At 44.5% G+C, this 22522-nt stretch overlaps 1 protein-coding gene across 1 annotated transcript in view; it reads right to left on the bottom strand.

The window, feature by feature from the left end:
* Window positions 1-13657: 13657 nt before the first annotated feature.
* The window catches only part of LOC124613107 (chitinase-3-like protein 1), a 109610-nt gene continuing 100745 nt past the window's right edge, over window positions 13658-22522 (bottom strand). The window contains exons 11-12 of the mRNA XM_047141710.1: window positions 20606-20764; window positions 13658-14731 (exon numbers count right to left, since the gene is read on the bottom strand). Coding sequence (XP_046997666.1) covers window positions 14438-14731; window positions 20606-20764 — 453 coding nt within the window. The 3' untranslated portion in view covers window positions 13658-14437. The remainder of the gene's footprint in view (window positions 14732-20605; window positions 20765-22522) is intronic.

Here is a 22522-nt window from a genome sequence, read left to right as displayed (position 1 = left end):
CGCTGGCGCCGCCTCACTTCACCTTATGTTTCCCGTGTCCCTCTAGTAAATCAGTAAAGTACTTTTACCGTGTGAAAAGTTCATTTCCTCCGCGCTGTGACCGCTCAATGTCATTCAATACGTTCACGACGACATCCCTCGATTCACGTTAGCACTCGTGGTGTCGCTCGCCTTCATACATGGCAGTGGACGTTTGAAAATTCGTGACGCTAGTTCGATGTCGTCAATTGATTTAAATGTTATTCCCGGCTGACTCTTAATTCAATTACTGCCACGGGGGTGAGGAGAAAGAACACATCCTGGTGATACCAGCATTATGCGTATTTAGACGTTCGATTAATCTGAATCGTTTGCGATGTTCCAGCGATTATTTTCGAACTCTATGCTGATGTACCGACAAGGACCATTTTTGCTGATAAACATGCGAGTACGTAATGGATGTTCAGTTTCTCAGTATAGTTCGTCGCACTCACACATTATACATCCGCTGTAAGAACAATTTCATGCATTTACATTTTTTGGTGTCCCACAATATTGGTTGGCTAAATATTATGACGATACGTTCTATACAACTTCCACAGATATTGTTTATCATGTAGTCAAGACTACGTAATGAAGCCAAAATCGTGGATAAAATTGAAATGTAGTTTGTCTATTAACCCTTTTCTATTCACTAACTAAATATGAAATATGAATCGGGATTGCAGGTGATGATCCAATCCTTCTTTTCAGTATTAGAATGGTCGATATCGTGTTCTGAATAACGAATGTCATATAATGTCCAAATATCGACACGACCCAGGCTATCAATTCGACACCTAAATGTCTATTCTTCGCTCTCGAAATGTTCGATGTGATTGTCTTTCACACGCAGGCTTCAATTTAACAGTGTATGCACTGTTTTTAGTATTTTAAGTTCCCGTTAATTAATATCTGGTAGTTAATAAGCGAACTAATTTTATGCTGGCGCGTTGTTTGTATCAGTTACCCCCGCAACCGTCCAAGGATAAGATTCTCTTAATGTTCCGCGCACACGCGTTTCACAATTTCATAAAATGCAGAATTACGTAGACTATAGCTTTCTGTTGCGTACAACTTTCGTGGGTTCCACAACCATAATAGTTTCCCAAGAGTATTTTTCCCAGCTAACACAAAGTTCGAATTATGTTGTCGAAATCATTTTCACTTCACCCGACAATAAACGTCTCTAATCACTTCGTCACACGTAATGTATTTTAAACGTGCTTGAAGAGTCTTTAAATAATCTCCTTAACGAATTTCGCAGTCGCGTACCACTTTTTCATCGACTAGCCCGATCGCCATAACTGAAGGTAGAGAGCTCAATGATGTGTTACATGTTCTTTTATATGTATTAAAAAACAAATGCGCCCCTATATCTATCTGTCCCGCTTGGTCTTTGCTACTTTGCTTTTTATTACTTTTCATTATACTGTGCAGTTATTAAAGTTTCGTATTACTTTCCCCTTTTTAATTATTCCCCGATTTTAATTAATTTGATGCCAATTGACACGCATGCCCGCAAAGTACCGTTATAGCGCTTCGCAGTTGATGTGTCTACGTCTACATCTACTTTTATACTCCGCAAGCCACTCAAGGGAGTGTTGCGGAGGGCATTTTGCGTGCCACTGTCATTACCTCCCTTTCCTGTTCCAGTCGCGTATGGTTCGCGGGAAGAAGGACTGTCGGAAGCCTCCGTGCGCGCTCGAATCTCTCTAATTTTACATTCGTGATCTCCTCGGGAGGTATAAATAAGGGGAACCAATATATTTGACACCTCATCCAGAAACGCACCCTCTCCAAACCTGGACAGCAAGCTACACCGCGATGCAGAGCGCCTCTCTTGCAGAGTCTGCCATTTGAGTTTGCTAAACATCTCTGTAACGCTATTACGCTTACCAAATAACCCCGTGACGAAACCCGCCGCTCTTCTTTGGATCTTCTCTATCTCCTCCGTCAACCCGACCTGGTACGGATCCGACACTGATGAGCAATACTCAAGTATAGGTCGGACGAGTGTTTTGTAAGCCACCTCCTTTGTTGATGTACTACATTTCCTAAGGACTCTCCCAATGAATCTCTCAACCTGGCACCCGCCTTACCAACAATTAATTTTATATGATCATTCCACTGCAAATCGTTCCGTGCGCATACTCCCAGATATTTTACAGAAGAAACTGCTACCAGTGTTTGTTCCGCTATCATATAATCATACAATAAAGGATCCTTCTTTCTATGTATTCGCAATACATTACATTTGTCTATGTTAAGGGTCAGTTGCCACTCCCTGCACCAAGTGCCTATCCACTGCAGATCTTCCTGCATTTCGCTGCAATTTTCTAATGTTCCAACTTCTCTGTATACTACAGCATCATCCGCGAAATGCCGCATGGAACTTCCGACACTATCTACTAGGTCATTATATATATTGTGAAAAGCAATGGTCCCATAACACTCCCCTGTGTCACGCCAGAGGTTACTTTAACTTCTGTAGACGTCTCTCCATCGAGAACAACATGCTGTGTTCTGTTTGCTAAAAACTCTTCAATCCAGCCACACAGCTGGTCTGATATTCCGTAGGCTCTTACTTTGTTTATCAGGCTGTGGCAATGAATGAAATCACACTCGCGGATGGGGCCAAGATCGTCGCACAATTGGCTCTGTGCCGTGCACAAGACAGATATAGGGTTTCGATAAAAATATTGAAACACCTGCGATAAATGCATGTTCGAACGTAGATCTAGATGCTAGCCAAAACTGCAGGTTGTGCTCTCGTATTTCACCACAAACGGTACCTCTGCGATCTCCTCAACACCTCGGAAGTGTCAATCGTGGTAAGAACAGTGTTCTGTGTAGCTCTTAGTGCATTATGTCAGAGCTAAGTGAATCGATCATATGCCGGTTTGTTGTTGGTTAATCGTATGACGGGTGCTTTCGTAACAAGGATTTGGTCTTTCAAGAGGCACCGTATCGAGGATTTATACCGCATACGCGGAAAGCGGGAAAACTTTAGCTGCTAAATCAGAACTCTGGTGAAAGTACGTGTTGAATGGTCGTGACGGACGGTCATTGGAGAGGTTTCTGACAAAAAATTGACGACAGCTGAAAAAAAAAAAAATAAAAAATAAAAACAAAAAAAATAAAAAATTAAAATGGAAATGAGCGTTTGGCGCCATTGGCCGGTAGGCCCCTTACGGGGCTGGTCCGGCCGCCTAGGTGCAAGTCTTATTCGACGTCACACTGGGCGACCTGCGCGCCGGATGGAAATGACGTGATGATGAAGACAGCACAACACCCAGTCCCTGAGAGGAGAAAATCCCCGACCCAGCCGGGAATCGAACCCGGGCCCCTTCAGGTGGCAGTCCGTCACGCTAACCATTTTTATTCTTTTTTTGTTTTTTCTTCGTTTTTTAAATCTCCGACCCAGTTGCGAATCGAACCCGGGCCCGTAGGACGGCAATCCGTCACGCCGACCCTTTTTTTATTCTTTTTTTTCTTTTTTGTGTACTTTTTTCCTTTGCCTTTCGCGGGCAAGTGCTCTACCAATTTTTTCCGGTTAAAAAAAGCAAAGGATTGAAACAAAATTTTACATTCAACGTGCATTTGAAAAAAAAGAGAAAAAGTAGCGTGTACCGGTCTCGAACCAGGGTCGCATGGACGGGAGTCTCGCTTGCGTGCCACTTTCTTTTCTTTTTATTTTATATTTTTTTAAATTTTTTTATTTTAAGGAACAAATAATTGCCAGCGTTTGGCTTTGAACTGGCGACTTATAACACAGTAGCCAGGGTGCTAAGGAATTTTTTTTATGCTCTGACCACTTTTTTGTGTTAGGAAAAAGGCGTCTTTCACTTACGACAAGCAAAATTAGAGTTTACATCCATATCAATAACAAAACAAAAGTACCTTCAAAACTATGAAATAGAATTTGAAACAAATAGTAAAATGATAGATAATAGAAAAAGAAATGTAAGCAAATCTTGCACTCCATTCCATGTGCATGGCCCATCTGCACACAGATTCCATGTTCCAAGTTGATAAACATTTCGCAGCGTGTGGAGCTTCATGGCGGCGGTCTTCCTCTGCCCGGTACTCCCCAACTGTGAGGGGGGTTATCGAAGACACTGCGCAAATAGTTGTCGGTATCGGGGTGTACACTCAAGTGTGCTATGACTGTCCTGGAGAAATTGCCAGTAATCAAGGTCCATCTTCTCATCATCTCGAAAGAGGTAGTATATGGATATGCTTTTAAACCATGTAAGAGCGTGTGTCTTCGCAGGCGGGAAATAAGTATCCTCCGGACAAAGGAGGAGCCGTGGCTCAATAGTGCGAGGCGCGATACGTAGGTAGCAGGCGAGGATCTTCAGCAGTAGCAGCCATACCTCTAACGCCGATCCACATGTGAAACGGTGTTCGTCAGTATCCACGAGGTGGCAACGTGGGTAAAGGGTGGAATCCGTCATCCCAGTAGCATACAGCCTTTGTCGCGTTACAACTTTCCCGTTCACAACCTGGTACCACGTGGCTCGTACCCGCGTGGGGAGGAACGGCTTCTGGACCGCTCTTTTCCTCTCAATCACATTGCGTGGGATGGACCTTAGCAGCAACCTGTAAATATCGCTCACCTTGGGAGTGCGAATGTTGGTAAGGTCTGGGTCTACGTAACTAAACTCAAGAATAAGTGCCGAGAGGTGCGAGAGTGAGGGTAATGCGTAATCGTGACAGGTGGCAGAAGAGACGCCGGCAGCAATTCCCCTAACAGACGTCCTGTAAGGGAAGCATGTTGATGGGTCCACAATTTCAGCATTGTGCACAAGTATAACGCTGTAGCTCTCGCTCGTACATTTATAAGTCCCAGTCCACCGTCACGCGGAGGGAGGGTGCGTGTTTCGTAGTGGACTTTGAATAGGTGTCCGGCGGTAAGGTAATATCCAAACGCTGCTTGCAGTCTGTGTGCCATCGCTGTCGATATTGGTAGAACCTGAGCCATGTGGATCATCTTAGTCGCCACGTGAAGGTTGAGGTACTCCACACGCTCTAGAATGTCCATCCGTCGAAGTAGGTTCTGGCGAACTTCTGTGCATATTGCCTGTAGTAATCATTTATAGTTCATGGCAGCTGTGCGGCGCACATCCTGTGTAAATGTTATGCCCAAGAAACGGATCTTGTTGACTAGTGTGAGTGGGGCTAAAGCGCCCTCCTGTAGACCTCTCCCAATAGGCATCGCTGCCGACTTGGCCACATTCATGAGGCTGCCCGCTGACAATCCGTATCGATTGATTCATTGTATCACCGAGCGTACCTCCTCACCAAGGCAAGTAATAGGTCATCAGCATATATCCTGCAGTGAAAGGTGTGATCCCTTAATGGCATGCCCGAGAGCCTGTTTTTCAACCCTCCGACAAGTGGTTCTAGTGCGATCGCGTAAAGGATCATGGACACCCTTGGCGAACTGACCGTCGAATCGGCAAAGGACCCGCAATCCGTCCATTCACCAGTACACGGGATGCAGCTCCACGGAAAAGGCGCTGAAAGATGACGAGAAAGTCAGGCGGGAAGCCCATGCAGGCCATAACTGACAGAAGGAACTTGTGATGAACTCTGTCGAAGGCGTGGTCGAAATCAATGGAGATCAGAGCAGCTCGAAGGCGACAGGATGTGGCGATGGCTATTAAATCCCTGCATTCGCTGGTTGCCCTTTGCATGTTGGTCACTCCGCCCTTGTCGTTTGCTCGAGGGATAGGAGTATTGGCAGAGCCTTCTTTATGCGGCCGGAGAGTAGTCGGGCGAAGATTTTATAGTCCGAGTTTAGCAATGGAATTGGCCTGTAGGCGTCTACCCTCCGACCTCTGGAAGACTTGTGTATCGGTATGAGGATACCTTCGATTAATCCACGTGGCACGTGGAAACCGGGGGTCATCAGTTCCTGGCACATGGTGATCCATCGGGGCATCATTAGATCGCGGGAAGTCCGATAAAACTCGAGTGGCAGGCCGTCTGGTCCGGGCGACTTGTTGAGTGCTCCCTTGTTAAGCGCGTCCTTGATGTCGTTCCGTTTAAGACCAGTTAAAAGCGACGCCGCTGCTGCGTTGTCGAGGGTGTGCGACACGTGCTGCAGTATGCCGTGATCGTCCGCTTCCTCCGTAGTCACCTCTTCGTAAAACCGGCGATAATAATCTGAAAAGGCTTCTGCAATCGCTGCCTGAGTCATTACGACCCTACCATCGGGCAAAATGAGGTCCGTGATCAGCTGCTGGCGGCGTCGGCGGCTGTCGAGCGCTATATCATTCAGCTATCGGGGCGGACTGCGGCATTGAATGTCGCACTACCGAAACAACACAAAGGGGCTCTAGAAGCAGGGGATTCCAGGGCGAGCTGGAGTTCCAAAACTACTCACCAGTGATGCAAATGACGGTAAGAGGGAAACGTGGTGTGGAGCAACGGAAGGAACACATGAGTCTTGCTTCACACAGTTTGCAACTTCCCGCTGAGCTTACGTCCCAAGACTGAAAACACTGCGGGGGGTTCGCCGATGATTTGGGCAGCCGTATTGCAGTATTGTGTGGGTTCCGTAGTCACGCTGTTGTAGAAGATACTGTAGCCATTCTGGCTGATCAGGTGTATCCCATGGTGCAATCTTTGTTCCCCCAATGGTGATTTTCTGTTCCGAGACGACAGGATCTTTGTTCACACAGTTCACGTTCTCCATGACTGGTTTTGTAAGGGCGAGGATGAATTGTCGCATCTCCCCTGACCACCACGGTCACCAGATGTCAATATTATTGAGTCTTTGTGGTCTACTTTGGACAGAAGTCATTATCTGAACTTGCCAGTATTTTGCAGGAAAATGCTATAAGATTCCCTTGAAAGCTACACAGGGACTGCATTTTTCCATTCCGAGACGACTGGGAGCTGTTTTGAAAATCAACGGTTTTCCTACACCTTATTATGCATGGCAGTGTGTCGTGTTTTTGTTTCCACATTTTTGTCCACCCCTTATACGAGCGTACTGCTCCACGGATTTATTGGGAAACGTTCTTGGCGGACTCAGTATTGCTACACTATCAAGTCATTCTAAATAATAGTGAAGAAGAATTGTCTACAGTGATGAGACCTGCTTCGAACTGAGTTCCGACGACCAACGAAGACTTTTCTGAAGATGCCCCGGACAGGAGTGGCATGTCTGTGTAGCCGCCCCGGACAGCGGTGGAATAGGAACTTGATTGTCGCCCGCCATACAGGTCGACAACCGGGAATGATGGTCTGGGGCACCATTTCTTTCCGTAGCGGGACCCCTTTGGTTGTCGACGGCAGTCTTTCACCTATTCAATGCACCATTTTGTTGCCCTTCCTGGCAAGCCATCCTGCACTTACATTTCAGACACAAATGGCGAGTTTCTACTGTTTGTCTTCGTGCATGCCAAACCCAACCTTGGCCAGCAACGTCGCCGGATCTCTCCACAATTAAGAGCTTTATGGGAAGGGTCCTCCACGGGGTTTTGACGATCTAACGCGCCAATTGGACAGAATTTGGCACAACATACACCAGAAGGACATCCTACAATGCTAACAGTGAATACCAAGCCGAATAACTGCTTGCTTAAGGGCCAGAGGTGGACCATCGTGTAACTGACTTGCCCAATTTGTGAAGCTCTTCCTCTTAAATCACCTAATTTTTTCTGAAATTGTCATCATTTGTTCGTCTGTACATGTACATCACATCTACCGATTTTCGTCCCATCCGGAAGATTCCTTCGCAGTGCGTCGTTTTCTTTGTCTTTCAAAGACATTTTAATATACCCTTCCGAAAATTAGCGCCAGCATGTAAATGTGAAAGTGTCACTGAAAACAAAACCACATATTCTGTTCTTGAAAATATTTGAACAATTTCGTGGAATTTCGGGGCTCGGACATGGTCGCTCCCACATTCGACTGCGCCATCTAAGAAAATATTCCCTTATATTCTGCATTCATTTTCTACGATAACAAAAAGAGGAAAAGTTGATGGCGATGTAAACTAACCTACACACTACGGCGCACCGAACAAACACTGGCCCTACTCGCCGTTCACAGACTTCGGCTCACAATCCAGCCCGTAGCCCATCAGTGACTGCGTGCAGTTCAGCCCGTCCAGTGCCTTGATGTCAAGGGCTCGTTACGTACTGGGCAATGTGACTGCGTGGACGAGGCCTCTGTGCACTGCTGTGGCGGGAACCTTGACGATGAGGCGTCCTTGAGAAATCTTTCGTTTCAAAGCGTGACGATACAAATTTAACGTTCACAAGAGAACGGGGTTCTCAAGGAAGATCATCCGTACATAGCAGTAAAACCACAACGGTAGAGGTCCGAGACCTGTAAATGTGTCCGTAGCTGGCCTTGGAATAAACATCAGCTTGTCAGTGTAGCGGCCTTTGTCTAGTTACGTCGAGAAAAGCCAGCCATGTTCTGTAGCTTCGATGAAACCAAGAGTTTCTAGCTGCCGTATGCCAAAACATCGCTCTGAATATTTTGAAGTGTACTGATTGACATCACCACATACGCGATCTCCTAGCCTTATGTTGCAAATACGTTGTTGGCATTGTCTATCTTCATTTGATTCCAGAATTATAAAGTCTCTGGCACGGTGCGCATCTGCATCTACATGTAAAATGCGCAAGCCGCCTTACTTTGGTATTTTCGGTATAAATAGCATTTCTCCCATTTCACGTTCCATTCGTATGTGGTGCTTCGGAAGTACTGCGTCGGACTATTATGAATAACATTCATATAATAAATCTCCTTCCATTGGTAACCATGACAATGTTCACGATTTGCGTGTTGGCCTGCCTCTGAAATTACTCTTGCAACTGTTAAAACTCTGTGTACTGTGTACTGTTCCACAAAGTAATACTTAATTCATAAAAAATGTTCAAATGTGAATGAATTCCTAAGGGACTAAACTGCTGAGGTCATCGGTCCCTGGACTTACACACTACATAAACTAACTTATGCTAAGAGCAAAAAACACACACACATATGTAATGTCTCTTGCAGCGGTCTCTCCGCGATATTTTCAGAAATTTTATAAATTATATAACTCAGTACATATCTCGAAATATCTCTTCTTATCTTACCGATTATCAATGCAAAGTAGTTTCAAGCCCAATTATTCCTTGGAGCGTCCATTTACTCCATGGAATAGCTTCTCTGCTATCTATGTTTTCTCTTATGAAAAGAATAAGAACTTCTTGCCGATTAGTCGTAAAAGAAGGAGGTAGATGTATGTATTGTTGAGCGAGTCGCCATCTTGATGAGATACTGTATGGGAAGGAGTTTAATACATGAACTAAACTAAAGTAAGTGTGTTTGAGTATTATTTAACGGATTATTATTATTGACAGTGTCTGCTTACTACGCTGTGTTGCACGGGATCAGTGGGGAACGTCTGATTTAAACTGGACGAACCTGCCGTTTTGAATGCTCAAGATATCCAGTTACTTCAAATAAATAGGCTAACACGGTCTTACCAGCAGATCTCCGGTCTTCCCCATGTGATCACCGAAAGTTAATAATTATTACAAATGTTTCCAGGAGATCGACTCACAATTTTCGTCGCACCGAGACTTCGAAATTGCATCACTGCCTTATGGAACTTAAGTTAAGCTTAATTTAATCAGGACAGAACAGTATTGAGCTGTGTGAATGTGATAAGCCTGCTTTGTCAATGAAAATTCCCTTAATATACGCATGTTTTTACTATCCTGATCAGTGAAGCTAAATCAGGCCGGTGTGAGAGAGGTTCTTTAAATTTAAGAAATATTAAACACACACACACACACACACACACACACATTCCTGCGGGAGACTCGAACCTCCGACGGCAGGGGCCGCTCAATCCGTGACATGGCGCCTCAAACCACGAGGCCATACCGCGCGGCACTTAATTCACAGAATGTATTACCACTTCAGTATTTCCTGATCACACAGTCTATGTACGGTGTTGACATAGACTGCCCTGCGTGCATCTGAGCTACATTACTCCTTTCCAGTATACAATTTAATTACGTACATACATGAAACCTTACGCAGTTTCGCGTGTGCCTGATGTATACACGTACAAAGACACATATATGTTTAAGATACCACAGGGATCCGTCCTTGCTCCTCTCCCGTTTAATTTCTATATACCTGATATTCCAATCCAGAAGTTTGGCTAAGCGGACGACTGGGCAATAGCCACCCAACACAAAACCTTTGAAACAACTGAAGAAATCCTAACTTCTGATGTAGACATCTTAAGCCAATATTTCAGTAATTGTAAGTTACACCAAAACTCAAGTAAAACAGAAATTGGATGTTTTTGCCTGTCCAGTAGATGGGAACACATATGTTTATTTTGAGAGGGATAAACTTTATCACAACATGAATCCAAAATACCTTGAGATGTGGTGCGGAACGACAGACACTTGCTCATGTTGTATCAACATGCCCCTCATATGCCTACAGGTGTCCTGTTGAAGATCCCGTGACAGCGACCAGTGGTGTGACAAAATACTTAAAGGACATTGATATCTGTATATATTTTGTCATTTGCGTTATTTTATCCTGCAGAGCTAGGTTTAAATGTCGACATTTAGTAGTTTTGTAAACTTTGTATGTGTATTGCCATACGGTAAATAAATAACTGAAATAAAACTGCTTGAAAGTAACCAGAGTAATTCAAAAACCATGAATTACTGATTAGAGGAAAAAGTTTTGTTCGGGAGGTCAGAACCTAACGGAAGATGGGGTATTAGACTATAATTAGGATTATTAAGAAAACGTTGTGATTTTTGGCAAAATTGAAAAATGTCACGAACTGCTGCAGCTCATTATGTAAATGAAGTGTCAGAAATACGCTATATTCCATTCTTTCTGAACAAAACTTGAAAAAAAATTTTGGAAAAAGAATGGTCAAGCGTTTTGTGAACTGATTTGCCTAAAAGTAAGAAATAAAATGGATTAGGGGAACATTTAACTTGCCTTTGCATCATGCTCTTAAACATGTACAGTAAATATCCACTAGTGGACTAAGCACTGAATTTGGTATTCTCAACCGATACGCAATCTGCTGCTCATGATTTCTATCAACATTCAAAGGCGCGCAAAACGTTTCTCTAATGTTTTTCGCCGGTCGCTGTGGCCGAGCGGTTCTAGGCGCTTCAATCTGGAGCCGCGCGACCGCTACGGTCGCAGGTTCGAATCCTGCCTCGGGCATGGATGTGTGTGATGTCCTTAGGTTAGGTAGTTCTAAGTTCTAGGGGACTGATGACCTCAGATGTTAAGTCCCATAGTGCTCAGAGTCATTTGAACCATTTATTTTTCTAATCTGTTCTATATCTTACTTTTAGATAAATCATTTCACAAAACATTTGACCGCTTCTTTTATCAACTTTTTTCAGCTAATTCTTTGGTAGGAAGCGTTCCGACAGCACGACATGTTCAAGAGGCCATACGTTATATTCTGTAGCGTTGTCTGCACACCTTTCAGGTGAGTTATTTCTGTTAGGTGAAGCACAGAGGCCAGGTGGCGAAATGTCGCCTGCATTGTAACAGTATGCAATCGACTTTCGGCATACTGAATACAAAAATATCGCTTCACGACATTCTTGTCACACTCTGTTCGTGTTTTTCTCTGTGTTTGTGTGTTCATTGTGCCAGAAACAGAGTATGCACCCCCACAACGCAAGTAGAATTTCGCCACCTACTCTAACGGGTGGGCCAAACAGAAATATCGCATCTGAAAGGTGTATGTTTCGGCAATAGAGAGTCACTGACTTTCAACAAATAATGTTGATGCATTATGGATTCTCATACAAACTACTTGGAGGGAGATACCCCAGGCACATATTTATGCCCTCTTTGATTTTATGTCAACAGTGTCTCTGATTGTAGCTAGTAACTGTCATTGCGTAGTGAATGCTCAGTGTCAGAATTGACTAAAATTCTGTAATCCAAATCATTTAGGTTTTGTCATGTAACTAATCTCTGCTATACTTTTTTAATTTCACAAATGTTAGTGTATTTGGTCACAAGTCTGTTTTCCACAGAGTCTCTGTGTAACTACTCAGCTATATTTGGTAATGAATGTATGTTCCATCGGATAAAAATATGATCTATCCTTTCACAGCTGTTCGATACTGTGTTGTTTTTTTATGTAAAAGGCTGCTGGAGACGAAATGAATGATTTACAACAGGGACCTCAGTTTCTGATATAGTTGGTTGGTATTTACTATGACTTTCACTATAACAATGTTGTGTATTTGTTTTGCTTGAACGCATCGTATAATTTTTCACGAAGTCCCTCTGTAGCTGACTGACCGAGTCGGTGAAAGACAAGCGCGCGTCACCTTCCTTAGGACCACGTCAAATGAGCGGTGTTACGTCTGTCTTCGGGTTGAAGACTGGTTCATTTTGAAATTCACCTACAGAGAACGATAGTAACAACTGTATGTATCGTCACCAGTACCCAAAACATTAAGCAAAGAGGTAATGGTAAATTTATAAAATTGCTCTCCAAGCACTTAATAGCAAATCCGCCGTAAATCGTAAAAAGCAACGCGGCGACCACGCTCAGAGCAGCAGACGACGCCGAACTGTCGCCGTATCATCCTCTGCCAGATGGCGTCATTTGGATATGCAAAGGAGAGTCGTGTGGTTTTCAGACCTTGGAACTGCTACTTCTCATTCCAATTTCTCTTCAGGTAGCCTCAGGCGGATGAGTGCACCACTTTCCAGTCCTCCCGTTAGGGAAATATTCCTGGCGGTACCGCGAATTGAACCCGGGTCTTTCGCATGGCAGCTAGACGCACTGAACGCTCAGAGGCGGGCATTGTAAAGAGCAGGGCCTGATATTTGTTAAGTGCTGGTCTCTTTACAGAGTATGTAGCAACGTCTTTCAGAGGAATGCGTCAACTACCAGCAATTCTGCAAAGTAAGTGCTATGAGGCAATCGGGTTTCCGTCGTTAGAGGTTATTTTATGTTATGTTAACCGGGGACGTAGAAACGACGGAGAGGCTCCGTCCCATCCGCAGCCGCAGTGGTCCGCAACCCCACCACGACTACCGCAGTCCACTTCACCTCTCCGCCGCCCCACACCGAACCCAGGGTTATTGTGCGGTTCGGCCCCCGGTGAACCCCCCCCAGGGAACGTCTCACACCAGACGAGTGTAACCCCTATGTTTACGTGGTAGAGTAATGGTGGTGTACGCGTACGTGGAGAACTTGTTTGCGCAGCAATCGCTGACATAGTGTAACTGAGGCGGAATAAGGGGAACCAGCCCGCATTAGCCGAGGCAGATGGAAAACCGCCTAAAAACCATCCACAGACTGGCCGGCTCACCGGACCTGGACACAAATCCGCCGGGCGAACTCGTGCCGGGAACCGGCGCTCCTTCACGCCCGGAACGCCGTGTGTTAGAGGTTAGTGTAATAATTTCAACAATAAAAATTTTCACAAGGAAAAACACAAAATGAAAGAAAAATATTTTATTATAATTATATTAAATACAATATAAATACAGAATCATTAAAAAGAAAGAAAAGAGATTCAGAAAAAATGCTACAAAAGTTACAGAAAACAGAAAGGATTTGCAACAGTTGCCATAAATATCCATATTTTGATTTGCAGGTCCTTGTATTGGCCCTGTTTACAGTTAAAATTTTTGGGATTTGAGGTCCGCCAGTTACGCAACACACCGTTTTTCTCAGTACCCAAAATAAAAAAAAAAAAGTTGCCATAAAATTAGAAGTGTATGAAAACTCATTTCCTTTTTGCATCTATTACTACAATTTTAAAACAGAGATACGAGTTAAAATTGTAGGAAAATAACATCTTAATCATAATACATAACTACATAAATGTTTTAATAGCCAAAAACAGAGACACTGTGTAACTACTCAGCTATATTTGCTAATGAATGTATGTTCCATAGGCGTACTCCAAATAACGATTGACATGTTCCCACAATTAGTATTTCTACGTTTTTATGTTTGTTTTGAAAGTGGAAGAAACACACTTCATGTAATAGGAAAAGTGTTATTCTATAGGAATCGAAAATGATAGATTGCCGTTGGTACTGATGTATTTCCTGCGATCATTAGACCAAAAGTTTGCAATTTTCTGATAATGGAATCATCGGAAAATCACTTCTGATCTGCATAGCCGTGACTACGACCTATCTATATTCATAATTCTCACTGTAGGTACTCACTTTAACAATCGTATTTATTTATCTTAACAATAATAAAGAAACTCGATCTATGCCAGTGAAGTATCCCACATATAGTTTTCATACTGAAATAAATAATTGGTTTCTGTTTTTGATGGACAATTTTTTCACGTTGTCGTTCCGTCATTAACACTGCGTGTTGCTGTACAATCGCGGAAAACCGCAGAGCTCGTCAGCAGGAGACGAGGTTTCTGTAGTTGCAGATCGACGTGCGGGGATCGAAGGCGAGTCCGGCGGGACACTGGAACCTGCTGGCGGCGTAGGCGCCGAACGAGGCGGAGCAGTAGTAGAAGACGCCGCAGTCGTACGGGTCCCTCACGTAGCCCGGCGCCCTGCACAGCGTCGCCGGCGTCGCCGTTGTCACGTTGCTTCCAGGCAGGCTGCCGAGGCCGCTTGTTCCAGGAGTACTGCCGGAGCCCCAGCCGTTGCTACCGCCACTGCTGCTAGCGGTCGGTGTGTTCCAAACCTGGAACCAGATTTTAATGTTACGAAAACGCCCAAAAATTGACGTACAAGTTTCAAAAAATGGATGTAGTAAAAAGTAACTGATGGAAATATACACCACTGGCCATTAAAATTACTACACCAAGAAGAAATGCAGATGATAAAATGGTATTCATTGGACAAATATATTATACTAGAACTGACATGTCATTACATTTTCACGCAATTTGGGTGCATAGATCCTCAGAAATCAGTACCCAGAACAACCACCTCTGGCCGTAGTAACGGCCTTGATACGCCTGGGCATTGAGTCGAACAGAGCGTGGATGGCGTGTACAGGTACAGCTGCCCATGCAGCTTCAACACGATACCACAGTTCGTCAAGAGTAGTGACTGGCGTATTGTGACGAGCCAGTTGCTCCGCCACCATTGACAAGACGTTTTCAATTTGTGCGAAATCTGGAGAATGTTCTGGCCAGGGCAGCAGTCGAGCATTTTCTGTATCCAGAAAGACCCGTACGGGACCTGCAACATGCGGTCGTGCATTATTTTGCTGAAATGTAGGCTTTCGCAGGGATCGAATGAAGGGTAGAGCCACGGGTAGTAACACATCTGAAATGTAACGTCCACTGTTCAAAGTGCCGTCAATGCGAACAAGAGGTGACCGAGACGTGTAACCAATGGCACCCCATACCATCACGCCGGGTGATACGCCAGTATGACGATGACGAATACACGCTTCCAATGTGCGTTCACCGCGATGTCGCCAGACACGGATGCGACCATAATGATGCTGTAAACAGAAGTTGGATTCATCCGAAAAAATGACGTTTTGCCATTCGTGCACCCAGGTTATTCGTTGAGTACACCATCACAGGCGCTCCTGTCTGTGATGCAGCGTCAAGGGTAACCGCAGCCATGGTCTCCGAGCTGATAGTCCATGCTGCTGCAAACGTCGTCGAACTGTTCGTGCAGATGGTTGTTGTCTTGCAAACGTCCCCATTTGTCGACTCAGGGACCGAAACGTGGATGCACGATCCGGTATAGCCATGCGGATAAGATGCCTGTCATCTCGACTGCTAGTGATACGAGAACGTTGGGATCCAGCATGGAGTTCCGTATTACCCTCTGAACCCACCGATTCCATATTCTGCTAACAGTCATTGGATCTCGACCAACGCGAGCAGCAATGTCGCGATACGATAAACCGCAATCGCGATAGGCTACAATCCGATCTTTATCAAAGTCGGAAACATCTGGTATGATTTTTTTTCCTTTTTTTAGTAATTTAATTGAAAGCTTTGTTTCTTTGGTAAAAATAAAATTGGTTCTTTTTGTCGTGACAGAATAAATTACTATTAATCACACCAGATTTGTCGGAGAACAGCAGCAACATGTGTAATTGATCCAGCTTTAAGAAATTCTATTACCTTTTAGCGGAAAATTCGTGCGGTACTCTCCGACGTTAGAAAAGTCGTGGTGTTTCGTTCGGAGCAGGAGGCGGCTGTCTTTTCTCTTTCGCGATATCGAAAATTACTAAAAAAAAAATGAACAGAAATTTTTTTCGGAGGAAGATCGCGCGGAGAAAACAGATGGAAGTTACATGAAAGAAACCTAAGGGACCAACTAATTGGATTTGTACGAACATATAAACGGAACTGAAAGAACTTGGAATAAATACTATAACGATGTCGTCACGACAGCCTCCTGTTCCGACAGAACACACGCTGGATCATAAGCTGCATAAATCTTTTAAACAGGAAAGATTATCACAAGTATAATTAATGAAAATAAGGTTGAGAGATTTTCTTTGAAATTAAATAAACTTCAAGGCTTCAAGTATTATATTATGAAACGGAAACTTACATTAACATGGCCACCCATTGTGGCGGTGGAGCGAATTTTCATGATATACATTCTCGCTTGTTTGTGGCTACATATATTTTTTAATAAAAAAAAAAATGGCTCTGAGCACTATGGGACTTAACTTCTATGGTCATCAGTCCCCTAGAACTTAGAACTACTTAAACCTAACTAACCTAAGGACATCACACAACACCCAGCCACCACGAGGCAGAGAAAATCCCTGACCCCGCCGGGAATCGAACCCGGGAACCCGGGCGTGGGAAGCGAGAACGCTACCGCACGACCACGAGATGCGGGCTATTTTTTAATCACTTAAACTCTTAAAGTTACAATAAAATGATTATATCAGTATGGAGCACAATACTTTTGCGTCCGACTCGCGACACATTCACAGAACAGCTAGAGAGCGGCGCGGCTCCCTGCAGAAGTAAAAATTGGCAATTGTTATTTTTTAAACATAGGTGCATCGTTTTTTTTTTTACTGATCGATAGCAGCGTATGACAGTTTATAGCTATCGTGATATTCTGCGCTTTTCAGGAGCGCGGCAAAGATATCTGGTTACAACATTCATTGGTATATGTTAAAAGTTCGCACATACTGACGCGAATACAGAAAAAAAAACTTTCACATGTTAAAAATCGCAGTGATAAAGGCTGTAATGTCACAAACATGATGGTACGTATTTCTCCTCCTTACACGAAGCATCACAACAACGTTTCACCAGGCAACGCCGGTCAACTGCTGTTTGTGTATGAGAAAAAAATGGTTCAAATGGCTCTGAGCACTATGGGACTTAACTTCTCAGGTCATCAGTCCCCTAGAACTTAGAACTACTTAAACCTAACCAACCTATGGACATCACACACATCCATGCCCGCGGCAGGATTCGAACCTGCGACCGTAGCGGTCACGCGGCTCCAGCTTGACGCGCCTAGAACCGCACGGCCACACCGGCCGGCTGTGTATGAGAAATCGGTTGGAAACTTTCCTCATGTCAGCACGTTGTAGGTGTCGCTACCGGCGCCAACCTTGTGTGAATGCTCTGAAAAGCTAATCATTTGCATATCACAGCATCTTCTTCCTGTCTGTTAAATTTCGCGTCTGTAGCACGTCATCTTCGAGATGTAGCAATTTTAATGGCCAGTAGAGTAAATTTCTCCACTGGAAACACAGGAGACGTAGAAGGTGAAGGACAATTACTTTTTTGATACTTAAGTCCGTGGTTTTACCGCAGTTGTAGGAAACTGGCCTGTACTGTTGAATGCTCACTTCTAGTCCCCTGCCTAAGTCGTCACTGCACTTCGCTTTTGGAGCACACCGCTCTCGCAGCTGTTATTGTCAGATTTCGAAACTGGAGCCAATGTGCTTCCTTCAGGTTGCCAATCAGTTACGAGGTCGAATGACGTGTTGTTCCACCAAAAAATGGTCTCTGGGATACTGGGAATCGAACGTGAAGTTCTCGAGTGTCACTCGATGTCACTTTCACCACACCGTTATGAGTGACAAATGTCAGTATTTTAAACATAGTGACAAATGTGTTGTCCAGGGGTATTCTCTGCCACTGTAGGAACCAAACTCCGTTAAGTGACAAAGTACAGCGGAATGCGAGCGTCAGTGGGGCACTTAATTTTTCAGTGCATACAAAGCTATCACATTATATGAGGTGAAGGATGTGTGTATTGACTCGCCGTTACCGTTGAACAATAGCTAGTAAAGGATAAAATAGAGTACCTCTGGAAAAATGACTGAATGTATTTCTAGGAGAAATGTTTACATATTCTGTTGACGAACAGCATAAACTCGTCATGATACAGCTGTTTCTCTGACGTTAAGTGCAATAACTATCTTCAAATCGGCCAGCCATTCTCGCGTAGAGAAAGGCTTACGGATATATAAAAAAATCAGAAAAATTAATTTATCTGAGGAATCTGATTTTCTGCGAACAGTAGAACATTGTTGAAAAGGAAGTCCAAATAATGCGGTTTATTTACACAAGTAATGGCTTCACAGGACGGACGACTGCTCACAGAACGACTAGTTACTATTGCTGCTGTCAAAGAACAGTGCGTTCAGGATTTAATTGTTGTTTCCTATCCCCTCACTTTGTGATGATGGTATGTCTAGATGTCTAGAAAGTGTGTGTGTGTTTGGGGGGCGGGGGGTGGGGTGGGGTGAGGACGATGTTTAGTAGATGTTGAGTAGATATTCCTAACGAACAAGCGTCGACATGTGTATGCATCATCAAGTTCCATAGTATACGGAGACCTGCCTCATTTCTTAAATTACGTCTCGTGAAGACGGGCTGTGTTGGTTCTGAGAATACGACGTGAATTTGGAAAATCTGAGTGGTGCACGGCAGTGTGACAGATAAATGTGAAGTACTTCTCCAAAACTATGGAGACATAATCACTGGTGAACATAATCGTGTGTCTGTTACACATAGTTAGCTGATGTTTAACGATTCCTCCTTTCGGATATGACCAGTAACCACTAAAAGAATGACGATATGGATTTAATATCTCGTTCACGGCAAGTTGGGATTAGACTAGGATAGGGGAGGAAATCGGCTGCATACTTTTCGAAGGAATTTCCTGTCATTTGCCTTAAGCGATTTAGGACAACCATGGAAAACAAAAAGAATTTGAACCCCGCCCCTCCCGAACGCAGAAACTGTCAGTAAGTAGGGTGGAAAGTGTGGGCACCCCAAGAAACTGCGTCTGAATGCCACACCGAATACACTTGACTCTTTCCGTGTGGTTTGATAACTGGCAGCTATATAAGTAATGGATCTGGAAAGACAGCGTCAATCGTCGAGCAGCCGCGCGTGCAGCGGCATCCAGATAGGCTAGTTATGCCACGCTACTTTAGGAGGAGTAGGCGTTCGCGTACTACAGTTTTTAAAGCAATAGACAAAATTTCTATTACTAACAAGGATTTCGTAGGCGCCTAAGTCATCTTGCACGGTCCGTCGGTGTTTTGCGGTGGAGTTTTGAACTTCACTCTCGCTAACAAGGATACGAATGAACACGGTAACGGCTGGGTTACCGTTGCTCTTGTACGTGGACCAACAGTCGATAAAGTAAAAGGGATAGATAATTTCAATTCACGTGACGTCATCGCTTATCGGACATTTCAGATTTGTGAAGTGTACAACAGAGATAAGGGTTCATCGTATTACATGTCCACTATGCCTTTGGTCCTCAGGACCAGGAATCGTTGTAAAATAAATGAATCGGAATCTGTCTCAGTGTGGGTTAAAGGTGTTAACAACTGTAAAAAGATCGCACTCGTTGGCGATCTGACTCATTATTATCGAAATTAAATAAAGTTCCCTTCCTTATCCTTAATCCTTATCTTCCTTTATTGTATTACATGTCGACTATGCCTTTGGTCCTCAGGACCAGGAATCATCGTAAAATAAATGAAACGGAATATGTCTCAGTGTGGCTGAAAGGTGTTGACAACTGTAAAAAGATCGCACTCGTTGGTGATCTTACTCATTATTATAGAAATTAAATAAAGTTTTACTGTTGGCATTTCGGAGCGCTAAAGTAAAATGTCAGTATGAACTTCATTAGACTTTTAGTTCGCTTGTGATGTTCAAAGTAATTTTTTGACTATACCTTGCTGGTCATCCTGGAAGATACCTGCAGCTCTAACAATGTGCGTCTGTTGCCCTCAGGTATTGACTGGTTAGCACTCGTATTTATTTCTGAGTTGGAGACGGAGGCTACTGAATTAGAATGTTATGGCCGGTCGGGATGGCCGAGCGGTTCTAGGCGCTACAGTCTGGAACCGCGCGACCGCTACGGTCGCAGGTTCGAATCCTGTCTCGGGCATGGATGTGTGTGCTGTCCTTAGTTTAGTTAGGTTTAAGTAGTTCTAAGTTCTAGGGGACTGATGACCTCAGAAGTTAAGTCCCATAGTGCTCAGAGCCATTTGAACCAGAATGTTATGAGATTTGATGCCAAGTAAGCTAGTACCCGTGAAAGCAAAATAATTCGAGTTACGGGGGACCCGCAGACTTACCGCGGTAGCAGTGCTGTTGTGTGACCTGACTCCTCGCAGCACGCCGTTGATGGTGCTGAGCAGAGGGTACTTCCCGGCGCCGCACAGACCTCTGAAGTCGTCCGTCTCCAGGCTCCAGATCATGGCGCCGCCCAGGTTCATCGCGAGGGCGTACTGCGACTAAAAGACAAACTAGAGTTACGATTCAAAGTCAGAGGACAACGTTAAGTAGCTGAAAATCATTACTTCGGTATAGCTTAACCGTTCAGCGCACGTCAGAAAATTTCTCAGGAGGTACAAATGTTATTTAGTCGACGCTTCGAGTGACATCTCGTGCCAGTGGTGGGAGGTGCGACTTGCACGCTGCCCAGTCCGACCGACTTTAGCGTCAGTGTAGGTAGCGTCGGATACAGCCACTTGCTGGCTGCCCGATTCCAGCCCAGTCCGGTGCGACCTACTTTTATGTGTGACTTTTTCCCACATTTCCCTTGACGCCCCTTAAAGATTAACTCTACATCAAAAGTATGTGCTTATCAGGCTAATATCTGGCACCTCCTCCATATACACTACTGGCCATTGAAATTGCTACACCACGAAGATGACGTGCTACAGATTCGAAATTTAACCGACAAGAAGAAGATGATGTGATATGCAAATGTTTAGCTTTTCAGAGCATTCACACAAGGTTGGCGCCGGTGGCGACTCCTACAACGTGCTGACATGAGGAAAGTTTCCAACCGATTTCTCATACACAAACAGCAGTTGACCGGCGATGCCTGGTGAAACGTTGTTGTGATGCCTCGTGTAAGGAGGAGAAATGCGTACCATCACATTTCCGACTTTGATAAAGGTCGGAATGTAGCCTATCGCGATTGCGGTTTGTCGTATCGCGACATTGCTGATCGCGTTGGTCGAGATCCAATGACTGTTAGCAGAATATGGAATCGGTAGGTTCAGGAGGGTAATACGGAACGCCGTGCTGGATCCCAATGTCCTCGTATCACTAGCAGTCGAGATGACAGGCATCTTATCCGCATGGCTCTAATGGATCGTGCAGCCACGTCTCGATCCCTGAGTCGACAAATGGGGACGTTTGCAAGACAACAACCATCTGCACGAACAGTTGGCCAACGTTTGCCGCAGCATGGACTATCAGCTCAGAGACCATGGCTGCGGTTACCCTTGACGCTGCGTCACAGACAGGAGCGTCTGTGACGGTGTACTCAACGAATAACCTGGGAGCACGAATGGCAAACGCCATTTTTTCGGATGAATCCAACTTCCGTTTACAGCATCATGATGGTCGCATCCGTGTTTGGCGACATCGCGGTGAACCCACATTGGAAGCACGTATTCCTCATCGCAATACTGGCGTGTCACCCGGCGTGATGGTATGGGGTGCCATTGGTTACACGTCTCGGTCACCTCTTGTTCGCATTGACGGCACTTTGAACAGTGGACGTTGCATTTCAGATGTGTTACTACCCGTGGCTCTACCCTTCATTCTATTCCTGCGAAACCCTACATTTCAGCAGGATAATGCACGACTACATGTTGCAGGTCCTGTACAGACCTTTCTGGATACAGAAAATGTTCGACTGCTCTCCTGGCCAGCACATTCTCCAGATTTCGCACCAATTGAAAACGTCTGGTCAATGGTGGCCATGCAACTGGCTCCGTCACAATACCCCAGTCTCTACTCTTGATGAACTGTGGTATTGTGTTGAAGATGCATGGGCAGCTGTACCTGTACACGCCATCCAAACTCTGTTTGACTCAATTCCCAGGCGTATCAAGGCCGTTATTACGGCCAGAGATGGTTGTTTTGGGTACTGATTTCTGAGGATCTATGCACCCAAACTGCGTGAAAATGTAATCACATGTCAATTCTAGTATAATATATTTGTCCAATGAACACCCGTTTATCATCTGCATTTC

Source organism: Schistocerca americana, chromosome 4 (assembly GCF_021461395.2).
Source record: "Schistocerca americana isolate TAMUIC-IGC-003095 chromosome 4, iqSchAmer2.1, whole genome shotgun sequence".
Classification (NCBI taxonomy): Eukaryota; Metazoa; Arthropoda; class Insecta; order Orthoptera; family Acrididae; genus Schistocerca; species Schistocerca americana.
This window is presented reverse-complemented; position numbering and strand designations above follow the sequence as displayed.